The sequence below is a fragment of the Suillus bovinus genome, assembly GCF_016758785.1.
Source record: "Suillus bovinus strain UH-Sbo-P2 chromosome Unknown EDB93scaffold_1, whole genome shotgun sequence".
NCBI lineage: Eukaryota > Fungi > Basidiomycota > Agaricomycetes > Boletales > Suillaceae > Suillus > Suillus bovinus.
In genome coordinates this window covers 1,347,040-1,364,734 of record NW_024542057.1, presented here as the reverse complement: position 1 = coordinate 1,364,734, position 17,695 = coordinate 1,347,040, and the positions used below count along the sequence as shown (strand labels likewise).

The 17,695-nt window shown below is 47.0% G+C and overlaps 9 protein-coding genes across 9 annotated transcripts; 4 read left to right on the top strand and 5 right to left on the bottom strand.

Moving 5' to 3' along the window:
- The first annotated feature begins 30 nt into the window (after positions 1-30).
- EDB93DRAFT_39889 (Sm-like ribonucleoprotein) lies at positions 31-843 on the top strand. Its single transcript, XM_041456261.1, has 5 exons — positions 31-159; positions 216-242; positions 295-357; positions 522-603; positions 658-843. Exons 1-5 carry the CDS (start codon positions 121-123, stop codon positions 708-710), a joined length of 264 nt encoding a protein of 87 aa, XP_041313851.1. The 5' UTR covers positions 31-120; the 3' UTR covers positions 711-843.
- A 42-nt stretch (positions 844-885) lies between these two features.
- On the bottom strand, positions 886-2,077 carry EDB93DRAFT_1073504 (Pex12 amino terminal region-domain-containing protein; the record flags this gene model as incomplete). The annotated part of the gene is made up of 5 exons (XM_041445016.1): positions 886-1,353; positions 1,411-1,694; positions 1,747-1,827; positions 1,893-1,970; positions 2,020-2,077. 5 exons carry the CDS (start codon positions 2,075-2,077, stop codon positions 886-888), a joined length of 969 nt encoding a protein of 322 aa, XP_041313850.1.
- A 28-nt stretch (positions 2,078-2,105) lies between these two features.
- Positions 2,106-2,854, top strand: EDB93DRAFT_1113516 (reactive mitochondrial oxygen species modulator 1-domain-containing protein). Its single transcript, XM_041448196.1, has 4 exons — positions 2,106-2,238; positions 2,356-2,427; positions 2,483-2,576; positions 2,648-2,854. Exons 1-4 carry the CDS (start codon positions 2,180-2,182, stop codon positions 2,792-2,794), a joined length of 372 nt encoding a protein of 123 aa, XP_041313849.1. The 5' UTR covers positions 2,106-2,179; the 3' UTR covers positions 2,795-2,854.
- A 1,704-nt stretch (positions 2,855-4,558) lies between these two features.
- Positions 4,559-5,357, bottom strand: EDB93DRAFT_39802 (trimeric LpxA-like protein). Its single transcript, XM_041456260.1, has 3 exons — positions 5,322-5,357; positions 5,033-5,265; positions 4,559-4,983 (listed from the first exon to the last, which is right to left on the bottom strand). Exons 1-3 carry the CDS (start codon positions 5,330-5,332, stop codon positions 4,694-4,696), a joined length of 534 nt encoding a protein of 177 aa, XP_041313848.1. The 5' UTR covers positions 5,333-5,357; the 3' UTR covers positions 4,559-4,693.
- Positions 5,358-6,071: 714 nt separating this feature from the next.
- On the bottom strand, positions 6,072-6,554 carry EDB93DRAFT_1073813 (thioredoxin-like protein; the record flags this gene model as incomplete). Its single annotated transcript, XM_041445043.1, has 2 exons — positions 6,072-6,265; positions 6,317-6,554. 2 exons carry the CDS (start codon positions 6,552-6,554, stop codon positions 6,072-6,074), a joined length of 432 nt encoding a protein of 143 aa, XP_041313847.1.
- Positions 6,555-6,629: 75 nt separating this feature from the next.
- On the top strand, positions 6,630-9,404 carry EDB93DRAFT_1113501 (uncharacterized protein). Its single transcript, XM_041448195.1, has 4 exons — positions 6,630-7,076; positions 7,129-7,276; positions 7,328-8,300; positions 8,351-9,404. The coding sequence occupies exons 1-4, from the start codon at positions 6,796-6,798 to the stop codon at positions 9,253-9,255; spliced, it is 2,307 nt and encodes a 768-aa protein (XP_041313846.1). The 5' UTR covers positions 6,630-6,795; the 3' UTR covers positions 9,256-9,404.
- Positions 9,405-10,916: 1,512 nt separating this feature from the next.
- On the top strand, positions 10,917-11,205 carry EDB93DRAFT_1113498 (uncharacterized protein; the record flags this gene model as incomplete). The annotated part of the gene is made up of 1 exon (XM_041448194.1): positions 10,917-11,205. A coding segment is annotated over exon 1 (193 nt), but the record flags the coding sequence as incomplete, so codon positions are not given.
- Positions 11,206-11,770: 565 nt separating this feature from the next.
- EDB93DRAFT_1058322 (uncharacterized protein) lies at positions 11,771-12,525 on the bottom strand (the record flags this gene model as incomplete). The annotated part of the gene is made up of 2 exons (XM_041444783.1): positions 11,771-12,196; positions 12,268-12,525. Coding segments are annotated over 2 exons (684 nt in total), but the record flags the coding sequence as incomplete, so codon positions are not given.
- A 1,300-nt stretch (positions 12,526-13,825) lies between these two features.
- On the bottom strand, positions 13,826-17,379 carry EDB93DRAFT_1237319 (uncharacterized protein; the record flags this gene model as incomplete). The annotated part of the gene is made up of 13 exons (XM_041451405.1): positions 13,826-14,282; positions 14,425-14,660; positions 14,716-14,907; positions 14,962-15,141; positions 15,192-15,288; positions 15,341-15,501; positions 15,554-15,614; positions 15,648-15,761; positions 15,810-16,006; positions 16,061-16,243; positions 16,300-16,518; positions 16,583-16,926; positions 17,241-17,379. 13 exons carry the CDS (start codon positions 17,377-17,379, stop codon positions 13,826-13,828), a joined length of 2,580 nt encoding a protein of 859 aa, XP_041313843.1.
- Between the last annotated feature and the right edge of the window lie 316 nt (positions 17,380-17,695).

Below are 17,695 nucleotides of genomic sequence, written 5' to 3'. Positions count from 1 at the left end.
CAAAACACTTGTGGGAAACTATGCCATAAGCAGACCCCTGCAATTGTTTTGTCGACGACAAGGCAAGCAAGCTAGCAATACGCCTCGTCACATCGTCGCCCGTAAAAATATCCGCCTGTCATGTCTGGACGCCAACAAAGAGTGTTGGTGCAGCCCATTGTATGTCCCCCCATTCAAAGTCGATTTCTATTCACCGATGATCTTTATCTGCACAGAATGTGATCTTCAAAAACCTGCAGCAGGTCTGTTCCACCATGCAACACTCTCTCCGTTGACACTGACGTATGCGTATAGCGAACAAAAGTTGTTATATGGCTGTATGACAACATCGAGATGCGGATCGAAGGGCGTATCATTGTACGTGCACTTTCTCAGTTTCGAACATGTTGGGCGTTGAGGCGCGTCTCTGGCAAGGCCATGGCACTCCGCGTTTGCGTGACGCGCGGCGATCTTTCTTATTTTTTCCTTTCCTTGGATTATCTCGAGGTCCGTTGAACTGACATAATGCATCTGTTCTTCAGGGATTTGACGAATTCATGAATGTCGTGATCGACGAGGCTACAGAAGTCTACGTCAAAGACGCCAAACCACGACGAGAACTTGGTGAGATCCCTTATCTTGATGGATTCTGTGGACGCATTCCTGATATGGCTCCAGGTCGTATACTACTAAAAGGCGATAACATCACCCTCATACAACAGGTGGTATGATATGTTGGCTTTGTTCATGTAAAATCTTGTCTTTCTGCACACATTGGTATATGATGTGCTCCTACAATGTATCATAATAATTTTGTGCTGCTACTGACGTACCTCACCAAACGTTCGCGCTATGCTCGAGGACAAACCGATAATGCAACAGAACAGAACAGAACACAACATCACACTATAGATTGTAAATCGGCAATAGCCTCGTAAGACTGAGTGTCTGTCTACATAAAGGGCACTCTGCCTTTTCTCGTCCCCAACCTACAATGCACCCCCAACAAAACAGGTGCCCACACTCGGTTGCACAGCTATCTGTTCGTTCTTCTAGACAAAGTGTGCACGTCCTCCCTGCCCGCTGATGCGAAGGTATTGACGTGATGTCTAAGATTGTGTTCTCATCTTCTTCCGCTGGCTTCACATCAGAGTCGGCGGCAGAAACACCAAGCAAGGTCGAAGCAGGTCGATCGTCAATGAACATCTCATTCGTTGAGTCCAACGAACGCTTCCCTGAGGACTTTTCCGAAGCAGCTTGAGATCTACTGCGCAAAAATGCGACGAGTCGGTGGAGAAGGCGTATCGCAATAAGTATCCCAAGCAATGAATATGACGGTGGGCGAACATGAGGGTTTTCTGGTATGGAAGATATCTGTCACCGAATAGCTAGATCAGTTTCTTGTCCATCAAAAAGCGAGACACGACACACATGTCGAATGCCTAGCACCCTCTTCACCAGATCATAGTATGTGCCCCGCAGATAGAAAAACGCTAGGTTGATCTCCGTCCCTACTTCCATACATACCTGCAGCGCCTGGAGCAACTCGCCCACTCTCGGACTCATTGCACCAATGTGAGAACCCCAACGCGCGAGAACATATGAAGGAAGTGTAGGGAGGAGGATAAGCGCAGCTCGGAGAGATCGCGAGGGCGTTCTTCCGTCAGAAGAGTTTTCCCAGATATCCGTGTACTCCTCCCCGAGAGTCTGGACGGCTAATGTGCGGTTAGTAAAGGGTGAACCCTGGCAGAAGATCATATATAGTACCTCGACCAACGGATAGTCCGTAGTACATAAGTTTCACAGCTAGCTCAACCTCCTTGTCCCATCGCGTGAGCCACCGTATACCTTTTCATTCATCATTCATCATTCATCATCAGCGCCAGCGGCAAGGGAAGAATATGAGGACACACCAAGCCACGATCGAAGCACTGACTCTGCTTGTTCCCTCAACGATGCAACATGGAACAAATCTCTCTGGTTCGCCCTTACTGTATAATTATCAGCCTTCCTTGATACAAGAACAATGAAATAACGCACCAATTTGAGCCTGTTGAGCGTCGGGAAACTTAGGCAGGCGGGATGAAGATGCAGACATGTTTTCGGTAACCTCGGCCTCAATTGCAGTTACTCTTTTCTGCCACATACTCAAGTATTCGCTGCAGCTAGTTGCATATTTCACTTTCACATATCTACTACAATGCCGCCCATGCCCGCAGCGAACAGAGCACAAGAACCTTCTACATGGCAAAAAAGTATGTCCAACCATACATCTCAAGTCTAAGAATAATTTCTTATGACCGATTGACAGTGAAGTAGGTCCTAGCTATAGCTACTCCATAACATAATCCTTTTCAAACACGTCCGTTACCTTAGAATGGGCGCGATGATGGGCGGAGGCGTCGGTCTGACGATCGGTTTCATTTTTGGATCATACAGCATTCTTCGGTAAGAAGCCAACCGACTTCCACCTTCATTTTTACTCACCGAACATGTTGCACAGAAACGGTTCCGGTCCTCGAGGATTCCTAGCTACCCTTTCGCAGTACATGCTTAGCAGCGCCGCGACTTTCTCTTTCTTCCTTTCTATCGGTTCCGTATGTATTTTTTCTCTTCATGGGATATGAACTGTCCTGGAAGTGGGCCTCTGACATCATCGTATACGCAGGTTATCCGTAACGACGCGCTCCTACCACCACACATGGAAGCTGCCCGTTTGCAACTCCTTCCTCCTCTTGTGCGCTCCAAGGCTGAAGGCGCCATACTAGTGCGTGCACGCTGGGATGCGGAACGAGCGCGAAGAACAACTGCGTAGTGCATGTATTGAGACTATATGCGTTGACACATGGTTAAGACGAGAATATATGAATGTTCTGGCTAAGAGTATTGCGTGTATCGTGTGGGCAGTGAGTACCAGTGTGTGGGTATGACAAAACATGACATGCAAGCTCGATCTACGGCTCTTGTCCGGTCTACGTACGGGTGGACATAACTAATACCTTAGGCAAATTCATATATTTTCTAATTATCCTCTTAGAAGCGCAGGTCCGAGGCAGAAGTCCACTCCCGCATGAAATGAGAAGCGACGGTGACATGTAAGGGAAGAACCTGGAGGTACGCAGTCTGCAATCACCGCCATAACTCGATGAAAATTGACTTACGTGGTGTAGGCGGATTTAGACACTATCGAACCACGCTCCTTACACGTACCCAAAACTGCTTCAGTCTCCCACATCGAGTGGGTCTGGAACGATGGCTATAGACATCGACCAGCGATGCAGTATGCGCTAGACTATATGGGCCAGATATAATTGGTCTTGGAGGTAAAGTGGGTTTCCACCACCGTGCGAACCATCGACTTGGTTTACTTTTGCTCTGACCTGACGGAGTTGCCAAGGGGGATTGTGGAGGTGAAGGAATTGGTGAATAGGCTTGATGGCTATGATACACCGTTGGCGCTTCAACAAACTTCACCGACGGAGCAGACCGCTTTTTCTTGCGAGATGTCTTTGTTGTCGTCGCAAGGGAGATTCCCGAATCGTGTCGAGTGAGGATAGATTTCACAGGAGCGGGAGCTGATTTTGTGTACACTGTCGAGGAAGAGGCGATGGATGAGACGCTTTGGCGTGCACGATGTGTCGAAGGTCGGGGGTACTCCGAGCGGTATCTCGAATAAGAGGGCATTCCAGGGTTTGAAGGGATGGATGACTCAAATAGTATGCTTCTACGTTTACTTGAGGATTCATCGCACTCCAAAGGTGGGGTCTATATGAGAAAGGTGGGTTATGGGTTACAGTCTTTCATGGAGGTAAGACGCACCAGAACTCTTCGAAGGCTGCAAGGCATTGAAGAGTAATTACCCCGGAATTCCTCTTCTTCAATTGTTATGTCCTGACTTTGTGTTAGGGATGCCACGTGTTACATTGAACTAACAACTCACCGCTAGATCACTCAAAGTGTTGACGGGAGAGAGATCAGTAATTGACTGCATGGACGGTCCATGAGAGGCTGGTAGTACTACGACGAGATGGATGAGCTTACGTTGACTATAGTATCAGTATCCAGCCAATCTCTCAGAATCTCGTCGTCGGGTGCGAAAAAGTAGGTGGGCTGCTCAAACTCTTCTGAATGCTTTCAAAGTCGATATATGGTCAGTCCAAAATGACATAAGAGATCCGCAAGGGCGCTTACGCTGAACCTGTAAGTTCGAGTGACGGACATGGTAGTTGCAGAGAGTGAGAGAGCCAGCGTGCATTCTGGAAGGGTGATTCGAAGATATTCCGAGAGCACGTTGCAAGGCTATAAGGGCGAAGAACGCATAAAGATAAGGCTCGGAATACCGGATATGCCAGTGAGTCATCTATTTAGCAAGGTGGCAAAGGCGTGTTCGGTTAATGATTCCGGGTACCTAAGGCACATCATGCGTGTAATATCTAGATCATGATTAGGCCCATCGTGTGCAGCACACCATGGGAAGCAAGTCATGGAAAATGACAGCGGGGATCTCTGTCGCTTACAGACTTACAGTCATTCTCCATGTACATGCCATATTACATGTCATTCCAACGTAGGTCATTGCCTTGGAAATGACAGGCGATTATGTGTATTGATCCACCACCGATGTCGTTGATGCCCGTCCGACAGCGAATGTACACCCGACTAACACGCACAACCAATGCTCCTGTCAGGCAATAAAAAAACGTGCACAAAGACCTCAAGCACCGTCTCCCCTTCGTAGTCGATTGAACTTCGGTAGCATCTCACGAAGATACTCTGCATGTTTCAACCTCAAATCAGCCTCTTGAATCCGTCCCCTTCCACTCCAAGTCCTTCTTTCTGCAGCGGGTCCGAAGATGGACGTGTAGTCGTCAAGGGTCTCGTCATCTGTAGGAACTACGAGGCATGCAGTACCAATGACGCAGTAATTTGATATCCGAACAGTATGGTGGACGCGTGCACGCGTAGATATAGTGTTGAAGTTGCCAATGGATGGACATTCAACGCCTGTGGAAGAAGTTCGCGACTGAAGGCACGCATGGGGGAAAGGACATACGACAGCCAATCTCGAACAAATTATTGTCACCAACTCTCATCACTTCTTTGCGGCGATTGACTATTATGGCGGCCTCTTCAATGATACAACCTGAGCCAATTACGATAGGACCAGCTATTGCGAAGATGGTAGCCTTGGGGTGTACGACTGTGCCTGGCCCAATAGTGATGTCTCCCTTTAACTCTACATCTTGACAGACCACCGCTCTTGAATGGATTGTGAACTTATCTCGACTGCAAATCACAGCGTCACCACTGGACCTAAGTAGTTGTGAATGCAGTTAACTTACATAGGTGGCATGAGTTCAAGAGCAGTAGCCCTAACCCTAGAAACATCTGGTTACCTCAACTGTATATTGGCAAAATTGAACTGTTCAAGAAATATGACACAAAAAATACACGAAAGAATTCTAGCCCTATAGCATTTTGTCTCCCTTTATCTGTTCTGGTTGCCTCATGCCGAATTCTCGGTTGCTGGTATACGTGTACGATATATGTTCTATCAGTTTCTCCGAGGCTGTAGTCAGATTACACGCAGGTCCGAGCTGGAGGTTCCGGCTTGCCATAAACGCTGCCCGTCGCCAGTGCAAGTTGTTCAACAAGTTTTTAGCCCGCCCTGCCAAGAGTGCCACTCCACTGACGATAAAATCTCCTTTGGACCGTTTTTAATCAGCTACTCACTCAGATATAAAATAAAAGCGTATGCTTACTTTCCGTTCCATGGGTGAATTAACTCCACTCACCATCATTCCCATTACTTACACCCCTGTGCTTGTCAACACCGACCTTCACTCATGCAGCATATCGTGGAGCTTGCGATCAACAAAAACGGAGATTGAAACAGTTGCGGAACCATGCTACATAGCGGGGAATGGTGAAATGAACCAGAATCCGCGGACTCACCAAAAAGATGTATCATTCGGCCAATCATCACAACTTTAGTCTGGTTCCATTGACGGAATCCGACTTCATCGCGAGAGCTGCAGAATTCCATTAGACGCGGGATAATAAAATGTACGATATGGAAAGTATGACCCCGTCTATATTTTGAACGGGGTGTCGACATGCAGCCCACTCCAAATACCTCTCGCAGCTTCTGTCGTACTCTCCACAATACGGCCTTTCTTGAGCTGCTTTATCTTCGCGCCCGAGGAGTCGAGGAGTAATTGAACTTTTTTCTCAACACCATTAACTTCGAACTCCTGCAATGGAATGACCTTGTCACGACCATTAACTACGATCAAGTCAGACGAGTGTTCGGTATGACAAAAAGAAGCCACAAAACCATAAAACCCCCTTGCTATTGGTTCATGACCGTTGCGCTGCTTGACCACGAATTCTACGTGCGGGTTCTGCCATGCAACACGCTGGAGGTCATTTAAGATGAAAGTACGGGTATTGGTGGATGATGGAAGATTCTGGCAGTATTCTAATACTATTTTCCTGACCTGTGATAGGTACGTAGAGTGGCCATTTGCAGGATACGAGCGTAACTGAGCTCTAAGGATTTGTTTTGTAGCCATGAACTGGACTCGAGGAAGGAGGGGTATCGGAGTATGAACCTGTTTGCGGGTGAGACTGATCGGAGTATGAAAAGAGCGAGGAGAGCTCAGAGAAGACTTGGTTTACATCGACTAAGTTGTCTGCGTGAGGATTAATATTCTAATTCGACCATCGACGCGTTGAGCCCTGAACGCGTTCATCCCCTAATCTTTCCTCGTCACATTCAAAATCCATAAGAACTACGAATTGGACACTTCTATCATGGCTAGAGCCACTCGTTCAGCGACACAGCAGAATGAAAAGGAAAAACAGCCAGATCCAGGAGTTTCACAACGCGCAAAGCAATCCACAAAGAAACGCAAGCGCGTTTCACTCCCAGACGATGATCAACCTGCACAAAAGCAGCATCGTGGAGAGAATGGCATAAAGGAGGAATCAACAGACGACAAGTTGTCTAAGGGAAAGATGCCCGAGCTCGACCATGTCGCCGATGTCCCTCTAGACACTCCAATCGCGCAAAAGGTCCTTGAAATCCTTGAAATGTGAGTCGAATACTGTTATCAATTCATCTTCATCTTCTAATCACTCCTACAGGGTTGACTCCCAAGGTCTTCTCGACCGTGTCTTTCCTGTGCCCGCCACAAATTCATCCGAACCCTCCACTTCCAAATCGCAAACGGGAACGTGTTCTCTACGTACCCTTCTCAGCGACTCATCACAGCACCCACTCAGGGTGCTGCATGTAAGTTTCTTGCATTCTCCGACGTCGAATTGACTCATGAATGGCTTCTAGTCCGCAGTTCAGAGTCTATTTCCAGAGGTGCATCATGCGAGGTCTCGTCCATCTTCTGCTGCTGTACTGCAACTGCGCTTTTGTAATCTTGCCATCTCCCTCCTCAACCAGGCATCCTTCCACTCCGTCCCGCTTCCACTTGACATCGAATCCATAATCCCAGTCAATCCAGACCCTGCTGTAGATGTACCGCCTCTCAACCTGAGCCTCCCTGACAAACTATCTCACACCGGACAGGGTAAGAAATATGCCCTCATGCAACGTCTCCCATCTGGCACCTGGTGGTCATCTCTCGGCTCAGACCTCTTAACCGACTCAAAAGAGTTCAAAGACCTTCAAACTGCCAACGCAGAACTTGTTGCCATCCTCCCCTCACCTTCGTCTCTTGCATACTCCGACGTCACCTCCAAGTCGACCATCACTCCCACAGACATGCAGGCTCCAATGACGCTGGGTGCCTATGTACCGAAGAAGCCTCCAGGACATCGGTCGAAGCTCCTAGGCCCTCGGCACGTGAGCTGTGGGTCATTTTTGGACTATGGTCCCTATGCAAGCTTCGCTCCAACCTTTGACCAAGAAGGAGTGGAGATTGGAAGAGAGGCTCTTGGGGAGGTCTTGTGGAGATGGGAGGATAGGAAGAAGCGCTGGGCTGCTGAGAAAGCGCATGCTGCTGAGGATGATGCACAGTGTTCGCCTATGGCAGGGTTGGAGCAGGAGCAGAATAACATCATCGACCCGTCACTTCACGAGAGTTTTGATGATGACGAAGAGGCTTTGGACGGCCTTCTTTCGAAAGAGCAGATTGCCTCCCTGAAGTCTGTCTTCAAGAGCTTAGAGTTAGAGAATGCTATTCAAGAGCTGTTGGATAGGAACACAAAAGCTCTTAAGCGGTTAGAAGAGCTTCAGAGACAACGGCTGATGAAAAATGGGGGATTTCATCCAGTCGAGGAAGGATCAGAAGAGTGGGATACTGGTAAGGGCATCCTGGAGAGATTCTTTCGTCAGACTTAGATTTTCTTACAGCTCAAAGCATTCTTGAGTCACTCACCTTGCTGGCATCGCTACGACCTCGACAGTCGGGAAGCGCTGATGTGCCACTCATTCCCTCCTCCGCCACACTCCACAAACTACATCGCACGCTCCCTGTTGCACCCTCGCAAGGCTGGTATGGTACCCTACCTACAGGTCGTACAACAGCCCTTCGTGATAACTCAACACTCTACATCAAGTCCACTGCTACCGCAGTGCCCTCTCTACCATCAGCCGCGACTACACCTGCCCCTGCAACGCCCGCTGCTGCTACACCAACTGCCGCAACAGCCGCAGTTGCACAGAACTACCAGTACTCGTATAACTATGCAGCAGCAGGCTACCGCGGGAATTATCCGTACAAGCCAGGACAGACACCCTCCTACTACCCCGCTTCATATGGCACACAAGGGCAGACCCAAGCTGCTACGCAATATTATGCTAATCAGCAATACGCCACATCAGGACAACAGCAATACGCCTACTCTTCCTGGTACCAGTATCAACCTCCGACCCAGGCTGCTGCTGCCAGTACTAGCACGACAGCTGCTCCGGGGACACCTCAGACGGGCGCAGTTGCTACTGCAAATGCACCTGCAGCCCCATCTGCAACGATCCCAACGAGTTATGCAGGGTTTTTTAGTAATACTGCACAAGCTGGACAGCGCGCAGTAGCAAACACCGTCACTGCGAAACCACTTCAGGCTGCTGCGGGCACGATTTGGAACACAGGAGCAGCTGGTGCTAGTGGCTACGTCCCTCCAACACTCCCTCCGCATATGCGAACAGCTGCTGCCGGCGGTACTGCACAGCAAGGGGGGTATACTTACCAGCCTAATTATTATGGAGCGTATCAGCCTCAATCTCAGGTTTCGGCTGCTGCATCTCCTGCGCAGTGATACCAGTGATGGGTGTTTTGATCTTTTGTTTTATGTCTTAGTTTCAGAATTATATTTCTTTCCGTTTGCTGGGGGAATACAATATGAGCTATGTCATGGTAGTAGAATGTTGTGATAATAAATAATGATTAATTGGAGTTTGGAGATCATAACATGCTCAGATTCCAATTCTCTGTTCAGTTTGACAAACCCAGGTACTTGGCACTGGAAAGAACAGAATAAAACAGTTGGTTTTGACTCATTGAGGGCCAAGGGCGACGCGTGACGGCACCTGACCTCGAACCCGCCAACGTAATTACATAAGCACACGTCCTACCAGATCTGATTCTGCGCACCGCATACTATCACGTGTTCAAGATATGCATCATCGATTCGAGACAACGCTATGGTAGACATCTACGCAGGATTCGCCACATCCGTAAGACCCCCCAACCTATTGATATTGCAGCCACTGTCCTACAGCTCCAACTTTAAACACCCGCGCCGGTAATATTGTATACGGTATACCCTCCACTCTCACTGCCCACTAATAGCTCTCAAGCGATGTTATGGGATGCTATAGACAATTGGAGCGCTATGCCATAATCACTTTTGCTTGGCTGTGGGCTTCAACTCTTCAATATCTTTGACATAGGAAAACGTGCTAATACCATGTCAGTCAGTTGTGTGGTTATATCAAGGATGCGAGTTCCTCACGCATTTTCGTGTTGGACAGGCAGAGCAATTATGATTATGTCTGCAAAAAACAGGACAGCCCTCAGCTTCGGCGTCACTGGCATATACACATGCTGTCAAAGCCGCGACGACGGTGAGGACCAGAGATAAGTGCATCGTCTGTGAGTCAGATAAATCTGAAGAACTTCGACTCGTATATGTAATTAGGAACTTGAAAGTGCCTTGCTTTTATATGCTGAATATCATTATTTATGGCAGTAGCAGGAAGAACGCCTGAACAGGGGGATGCTTAATCAGCTTTGCCTTGCTGGCTATCCGCTGTCACTCAGTACTCAGGACCCATGAGAACCCCTTTGGAACCACCTAGGGCTGGTAGGGTCGATGAATTCCTCTGTGGGTCAACCAGGTCATCAAAGGAGAAGACCCCAGGTCGGCTGAGGCTTAAATCTGTCCGGAACCTTTTTCACCACGCGCAGATCTCATTCGCGAGGTAGCAGCCGTCATCTGGGATGAGCTTCCCATGATGAACAAAGCTGCATGGGAGTCCGTCGACGATCTATGCGATTAATTTGCAATCGACCGCACACAGCTTTTGGAGGAAAGCCGTTCATCTCCCTAGGAGACTTTCGACAAGTTGCAGCGGTCGTGAGCGGAGCAGGAGAATGTGCTTCGAAAGCGGCATCAGTGAAATCTTCACCGTTGTGGCGGAAGATACGGATCCTGTCATTGTGTACACCCATACGCACTGCAAATAATGTTGAGTTCACCACGTTCGTGGATGCCATTGGCGAATGTCGGAAATTTCTGAGTTTCATTTTAATGCCTTGTAATGCATTCTAATGCCGCAATGACAACCCACCCGTGGCAATGGGAAAGTAATGTAAGCCCCGTTTTTGAAATGCCGACAGGTGCCGATGGCAATGTGGCGCCAATGACCATGCCAATGCCCATTGTAACATTAAATTTTGTATTATTACAATGGCATTAAAATAAACTTACAATCCGTGGGAATTCCATTTATGTACCCTGGCTGGCCATCGTCATTATCCTATCATGATCTCGCCATCTATTATTATCTATTGCTTATTTTTATCTACTGTCTACGATTTATCTACTGTCTATGTTATTTACTATCTACGATTTACCAACTATCTATGTATTTACTATTATCTAATTATCTTACTAATACACTTGTTTATTACTTGCACTTAGGTTGATTCGAACTAGGGACTTAGACTATATACTCTATAGTAACATTAGATATGGTCCGTAATCAAAACCATTAGACTACGAGGGCTTTATTATATGGGAACCCCAACTCTATTAGAGGACCACTCTACAGCTTTCATATCAATACTTCGAAGACACGACGCAGTCCTCAAAGGAGTCATGATGTGCTCCCCAGTAATTCCCCATTTATCCAGCTCAATCTCAGAACACGTATCCACGCAAGCCTCCAAATTTACCTTCAGCTTCAAATTAACCAAAGTAAACTCCTTCAATGCTGTGATCAAGTCTTTCTAGATAATCCACTCAAGCGTGTCTCATCTGGTCTTATATTATACATATGTAGTCAAGCCTAAGTAGTGGTGCGAGCATTGCGGGTAGTACGGGTACTAGTGTTAGATACAACACGTCTGGCTGCTCTGCCTCCTCGACAGCCTCTCGCAGCTGCAGGTGCTGTAACAATGTTACTAACTTCATCCTCATCATTGGGCTCAGATGTAAGAGGACTACTAGGTCTTGGTCTCTCCCTGTTAGCCTCGGCATCAGCAACCGTCTCATCCATAATGTCCTCTGTAAGTGGTTCAGGCTGCGCAGTGCGCACCTCGCCTTCAGTCACACCCACTAAGGCACGATCCATAGCCGCGGTGAAATCCTCTTCATCTGACATTGAGTTAGTTGTTCTCGAACCTCTGGAGAAGACATAATTATTCAGCTTCTTCACAATGTCGCGTGTGTACTCCGTGTTCCAGTTCTTGACAAGAATCTTCTTATATGAGGTGAACATATAGCTGTACTGGATCTTGGTCATCTCGCCCTTGCCAGAATAGCGAAATTCCTTGTCGGCACTCAGTAGAAAAACAACCTGACAAAAACACATCAGGTGAGACTCTTCCGACACACAAAAACTCACAACTACGCCCACCCACGCCAACAAACCGGGTGTTAAAGATGTCACCTCCCACCTATTACCATTTCGCGGAGGTCCTCCTGCTCGTAGCGCAGTCAAGCCATTCTCACCCCACAGCAGAATCCGGATAGCCTGAAAACACGACAGGTAAGACATATTATATGATAAATATAAGTATTAAATTAAGAGACACAATCACACACCTTGCCGAAGGGTTCCCAATTTCCAAAGACCGTTTTCAGCGAGGGATCTTCGATGAGATTCGGGAAAAGGATGGGTGGGAAAGGCTTGGGCATACGCTGGGATGTAGAGGTACCGAGGAGACCCTGGATCTCAGGTACACTTGCTCGGTCATACGCTATATCAGCGAAATACTGTTCAGAGAGACCAAAGATAAGCCCAGCTTTGGAGCACAGTTTCTTGATTTCGGATGCACGGCTACTGTTCATTGCATCCTCAAACTAAAGTACTATCAGCAATAATCAATGAAATAAAGACATTACTTACAACATCCGCAAAGTGATTATCCGCAACCAGAGGGTGGATGTGCGATGGGAGTAAACTGAATAGCTCTGCGAGCAAGGCTGACTCCACTGAGGCCTGCATTTCATAGCGTGATGATTCGTTGAGAGGTGGAGCGAATGCAGGATTGGGACGCTGAAGAAGTTGCCTGTCTGGTGCAAACATTTCGTAGCAGGCACCATATTTGCGACCACATAAGCGGATTTCTTCATCGAAGGCCATGTGCTCCTCGGAGGCATTCTGACCCTTCTTCTTCCGCTTCGGCTGGTTTGCCTTGAGGATCTTGTTCTCCTCTGTCAACTCCTTATTGACGTCCTTGAGTTCTTGCAACTCGAGCTGTGTTTCTCGCAATGCCTGAAATAAAAGTTTGAAGATTCAGACATAAGCAACAGTGACGGAGCCTACGCATACCTGTTCGAGATCAGCGAGGGATATGGTGCTCGATGGTGGCATTGTGATTGCAGAAATGACCAGAGCAGTTTGATGAAAGGAAAGGCAACGAAAAAAAGTCGTTCGAGGCGCCTGATATAAGGGATTAGGCGATGCCTCATGTTGGTGACAAGGTAATTAGGCCCTGAATAGACTAAGTCAATCCAATGATAACAGGTAAAATCATGCGTGGTTCACTTACATGGCACAACTGAGAGTGTAATCATTACCTTATGTTGACACCAATGAACACATGGGCTTCCTCGCGGCGAGTGTGAGCAGCCAGCGGCTGCGATATCCAATCTGGAAAGCGTCTCAGCATGTTTTGTGATGGTAGCCAAGAAGGTGAGCATGGCCGAGAAGGAAGGATTGAGAGTCGAACGAGCAAAAGGTGAGCATGTTTTGTGATGGTAGCCAAGAAGGTGAGCATGACCGAGAAGGAAGGATTGAGAGTCAGACGAGCAAAAGGCGAGCATGACTGAAATGGTAGCCAAGAAGGTGAGCATGATCGAGGTGGAAGGATTGAGAGTTGAACAAGCAAAAGGTGAGCATGTTTTGTGATGGTAGCCAAGAAGGTGAGCATGACCGAGAAGGAAGGATTGAGAGTCGAACGAGCAAAAGGCGAGCATGACTGAGATGGTAGCCAAGAAGGTGAGTATGACTGAGGTGGAAGGATTGAGAGTCGAACGAGCAAAAGGTGAGTGTGATGGGTGAGCGAAAGGCGAGCATGATGGGGGGATACAAGAATTGAGAGTCGAGCGAGCAGAGAGTGAGCATGACGGAGATATAAGACAAGACAATGCCAGTTCTTCATTCCACATGACCGGCAGACTTGTGCATCACCTTCATGCACAAGAACATGTCAGTGTCAATTGTGTCAATAACCAGGTAATCACCCTGGATGCTATGATCTTCTGCAAGTGCTGCGCCACAGATGATTGAGTGAACTGAAAAAAATTCGGATGAGATCCTTGGTCTTTGACGAACACGCCAGAACTGAAAGTGTTTATCTTTGAGAGAGCGTTGTCCAACCAGAGCATCATATGGATGAACGAGAGCAACTGGATGAGTTTGACCATCCACGACACAAGTGAAAAGCATCAGTAAACGCCCAAATATCACTCCGGCTTGAGTTTGAAGGATGACGCAGTCATATCGAGGGAAGTTGTGAAATGAGGGACTACATCGAAGATAGTCTGTAGCAGTGCGCCAGTCCACAATGGACTCATAGTTGACCTTTACGAAGCGATGCTCGGTTACCTGCATTCTATGTGTTAGTCGTGAATCAGAAAATAACAAAACGACATACAGTTTCGTCAGGCATGAACTTGATTCATTTTCCGCCAGGTAGCGGTATTCCGTGAGCAGGGAGGGAATCACTCAGAAAGTTTGCAAGCTTGATGCGAAACCGATTGAATGCATTATCGCTTGCATGCTCTTGCTCCAAGGCCGCAAATGTTTGCTCGTTTTGCGCTGCACCCAACTTAACATGAAGTGTGACGTCCAAGTCATTGTCGAGGTCTTCATCATTGTCCACACCACTCAAGTACGAAGGGTCCTTTTGAGACACAATGAGGTCATCATAATCCTCGATATCCAAACGAATTGAATGCGCAATGAGGAAGCGATGGTCGAGGCGAAGTACCTGTGTAAGATCAATGCAATTCTGTCCCGCTTCACGAATAAATGAGAGTACACACCTGTTCAGCAATATTTTTGAAGTTCGTCCGCCGAAGATAAATCTGTCTGATTGGGCCATGACACTTCTCATTTGGCTTGGTGTTAGTATTCTGCGTAGCACCCTTTGCTTCAATATCATCGAACAGGTGGGCATATGCATGCCGTTTCGGGTATGCCCAATTCTTTCCTGAGTCATCTTTTGCGCTATATCGCTTATAATTTGGATTGTCAGTAAAACTTGAACACAACTCAAACAAGAAACTGACCTCCAATAGTTGTGTGAACTCCGTTATGGCCAGACGGCCCGCAGCAATGGTTTCCGATGTGTGCACTTCAAGAGCAGCATACATGTCGATGTTCACGTATTCACGGATGCATCGAAGGAGCAGATAAGGGAGTGTGTGAGTGCCTCGGTCAATGATGTCATGTGCGGCAAATACGATAAGCTACAGAACCATCAGAATCAGTACAATTGAGAGACAATGAAACACCTTACCTTAGAGATATCTTCATACTTCGAGCCGTCAGAAAATGATATGTCCATGACATGCTTAAAATGATTGATGTTGCGCCAACGAGGCATTAAGTCAAAGCTATTCCAGTTGTTAAGTCAGTAGCTGCTGTACCCGAAGTTGAAAAACGTACTGTACATCGATTTCAGACTGTATCTGCCGACCAACTGATTTGATGTGTTCCTGAAACTGAGTCCACAAATGGTCAGAAAAATTACCTTCATTATTTACATGTAAGCGGTCAAATGAGACTGCAGAATGGACGTCTGTGTGAGCAACATCTGAAAATGCATTCTAAAAGGAATCAATTAGAGTTGAGAATGAGAATACAGCGAAAGGAACTTACGTCTACGTCTCGGAGGCCTTGAGACATTAATAACTTTTCTTTGTCTTCTTGTCGACTGAAACTTCAAGCCTCTGTGATTGTCACTTGAACAGACGCGCTTGTTCGCAGTGGGTACGATGTCAGTACATTCCCAAGCTCTTCTCTAGGAACGAGACAAACGGGACAAGGACATTTGCACTTGGTTCCGCGTATCAATGCCATAACACATCTGTAGAATAACCATTAGAAAACTATAATGACAAGGCAATACACCTACTGCTCCTCGTAGTCAGCTGATAAAATGAGAATAAGCGGGTAAAAGAGACGCTTGATGTTATCCCAACACATGACCCAACAACCGGTTTTCGAGAGCAGCGCAATTGATTTGAGAAGACGCTTGAATGATTCGTGCCAGACGACATTCTTGAAATTGACAAAGGACTGAGTCCCGGAATACTTTCTGTCTTCTTCGACCTACAAAAAGTCATAAGCATAGAAGCCAACAGCAAATTGAATAATTTCTCATACAATCGGAAGCCAGCCTACAAGGCGACCGCCGCCGAAACCTTCACCATTGCGTATTCCCACAGGTAAATTCGCACATCGTGCAATGACGGGATATGCCTTTTGACGACCAAACGAGGAGAGCTTTGCCTTATCAGCATATATAATGAAAGCAAAGGGCTTTCCTTCATCCTTCGGCAAGGATGACTATGAAACATGCATTTACATTGTTAGAACATTCAAATTTAGTAGCACATACATACTTGACAATCCCAAAAGGCATTAGCTGTCCATGGCTCGTCAAAGAAACGTACAAAGTCTTGTCCGTCAAATTTGTACAACCGTTGAGCATCGAACACAAAATGCGGACCAAGGCGAGGGTCTTTCAACAAGTCACATGCCCAATCCCAGAGCGGCCTATACCAGACATCAAAGTTGTGCTCCTGGTCCCTATGTGGGACCGAAATCACTTCCTTTTTGAACTGTACTTGGAAAACTGATTGTCAATGAGGTATAGTAATAAGTCAGTACTCAGAAGAGGCTCACTTTTGCATGGCGTGAAGATGCAGCATCCCACAGCTTACAGATGCCGTCATAGTCGGTGACTGAGAATCTTTCAAGCGCAGCACGACGGATGAGACCGATGAGTTCGTTCGTCTGCAGTTTCGTGAGGTTGGCTTTCAGAATCAGTTCAGCAAAGTCGAAGTCAATACGCGAGGAAAACGGTTCCCAGGGAGTGGTATTTTCAGGTGCGAGCGAGGGAGCAGCAGTGTTGCAGCGAAAATCGGCAAAGTGATCAGTCTTTGTAGGGATGCCACTACGTGGATGATACTCTGTCCTGATATCATCCTGCTGTATTGCAGGTGGAAGGACATGATCATTTGATAGACCTATATAATGTTATGATGACCGACCGGTTTATTGACAGTAAAGAATTGACATACCTCCAAGTTCATCGAGATGTGCATACTCCGAGTCGTCAAATGTAGGTTCACAAGCAGCAGGAGCCGCATGAAAGCCTACAAATTGTTAAATAAAACACGAATCTATGAAAAAATGAATCAGACCTTGGGACGCGCCTGGTCGTTGTGATTGATGCAGGATTGGACGAGATTGAGCCAGGTTCAACAGCTCAGTGTGTGCTTGAGCAGCTGTCAAGAGGAATTATACTCAGTGTTTTTGGAACAAAATATAGAAAACTCACCTGCTCGAGCATTCTGTCTCTCAAGATCTTCCTGCATCCGTGTAGCGTCCCTCCTGCAGGCTTTTTGATGGGCAGCAAGTCCGCGACTTTTGAATTTCTGGCGGCATGTTTCACAGATCGAGGTCCGTTCGGGTGGCATGAAGGTGTATAAAACTCAAAAGTAAGTGTGAATACAAGAATATGAAGGGAATATGGACATCAACGTTATCGATGGAGATGTGCTGGAGTCGCATTCCAATGCATTCAAACGGCGCGCACAATCGTGGGAATAACATGTCAACATCAACAAGATAATTGTCACAATTATCAGTTATTCTTATCGATTAGAACACCACGTGATATCGTAGAAGTGACATCTCAATGACAATTGCAATGTCACATCATTGCAATGCTTCTAGGAAATTTCCGACAAAGATACCACCGGAAGTCGACAGAGCCTTCCGCTGCTGAACAAG

Bases quoted from the DNA above. Each gene is read 5' to 3' on its own strand.
- EDB93DRAFT_39889 (XM_041456261.1), top strand. From the start codon at position 121: ATGTCTGGACGCCAACAAAGAGTGTTGGTGCAGCCCATT. The intron at 243-294 runs GTCTGTTCCACC...GTATGCGTATAG, and splicing joins TCTTCAAAAACCTGCAGCAG to CGAACAAAAGTTGTTATATG. The intron at 604-657 runs GTGAGATCCCTT...ATATGGCTCCAG, and splicing joins CAAACCACGACGAGAACTTG to GTCGTATACTACTAAAAGGC.
- EDB93DRAFT_1113516 (XM_041448196.1), top strand. From the start codon at position 2,180: ATGCCGCCCATGCCCGCAGCGAACAGAGCACAAGAACCTTCTACATGG. The intron at 2,239-2,355 runs GTCCAACCATAC...CCGTTACCTTAG, and splicing joins TCTACATGGCAAAAAAGTAT to AATGGGCGCGATGATGGGCG. The intron at 2,577-2,647 runs GTATGTATTTTT...TCGTATACGCAG, and splicing joins TCTTCCTTTCTATCGGTTCC to GTTATCCGTAACGACGCGCT.
- EDB93DRAFT_39802 (XM_041456260.1), bottom strand. The intron at 4,984-5,032 runs GTATGTCCTTTC...CTTCTTCCACAG, and splicing joins TTTGTTCGAGATTGGCTGTC to GCGTTGAATGTCCATCCATT.
- EDB93DRAFT_1113501 (XM_041448195.1), top strand. From the start codon at position 6,796: ATGGCTAGAGCCACTCGTTCAGCGACACAGCAGAATGAAAAGGAAAAA. The intron at 7,277-7,327 runs GTAAGTTTCTTG...AATGGCTTCTAG, and splicing joins ACCCACTCAGGGTGCTGCAT to TCCGCAGTTCAGAGTCTATT. The intron at 8,301-8,350 runs GTAAGGGCATCC...ATTTTCTTACAG, and splicing joins ATCAGAAGAGTGGGATACTG to CTCAAAGCATTCTTGAGTCA.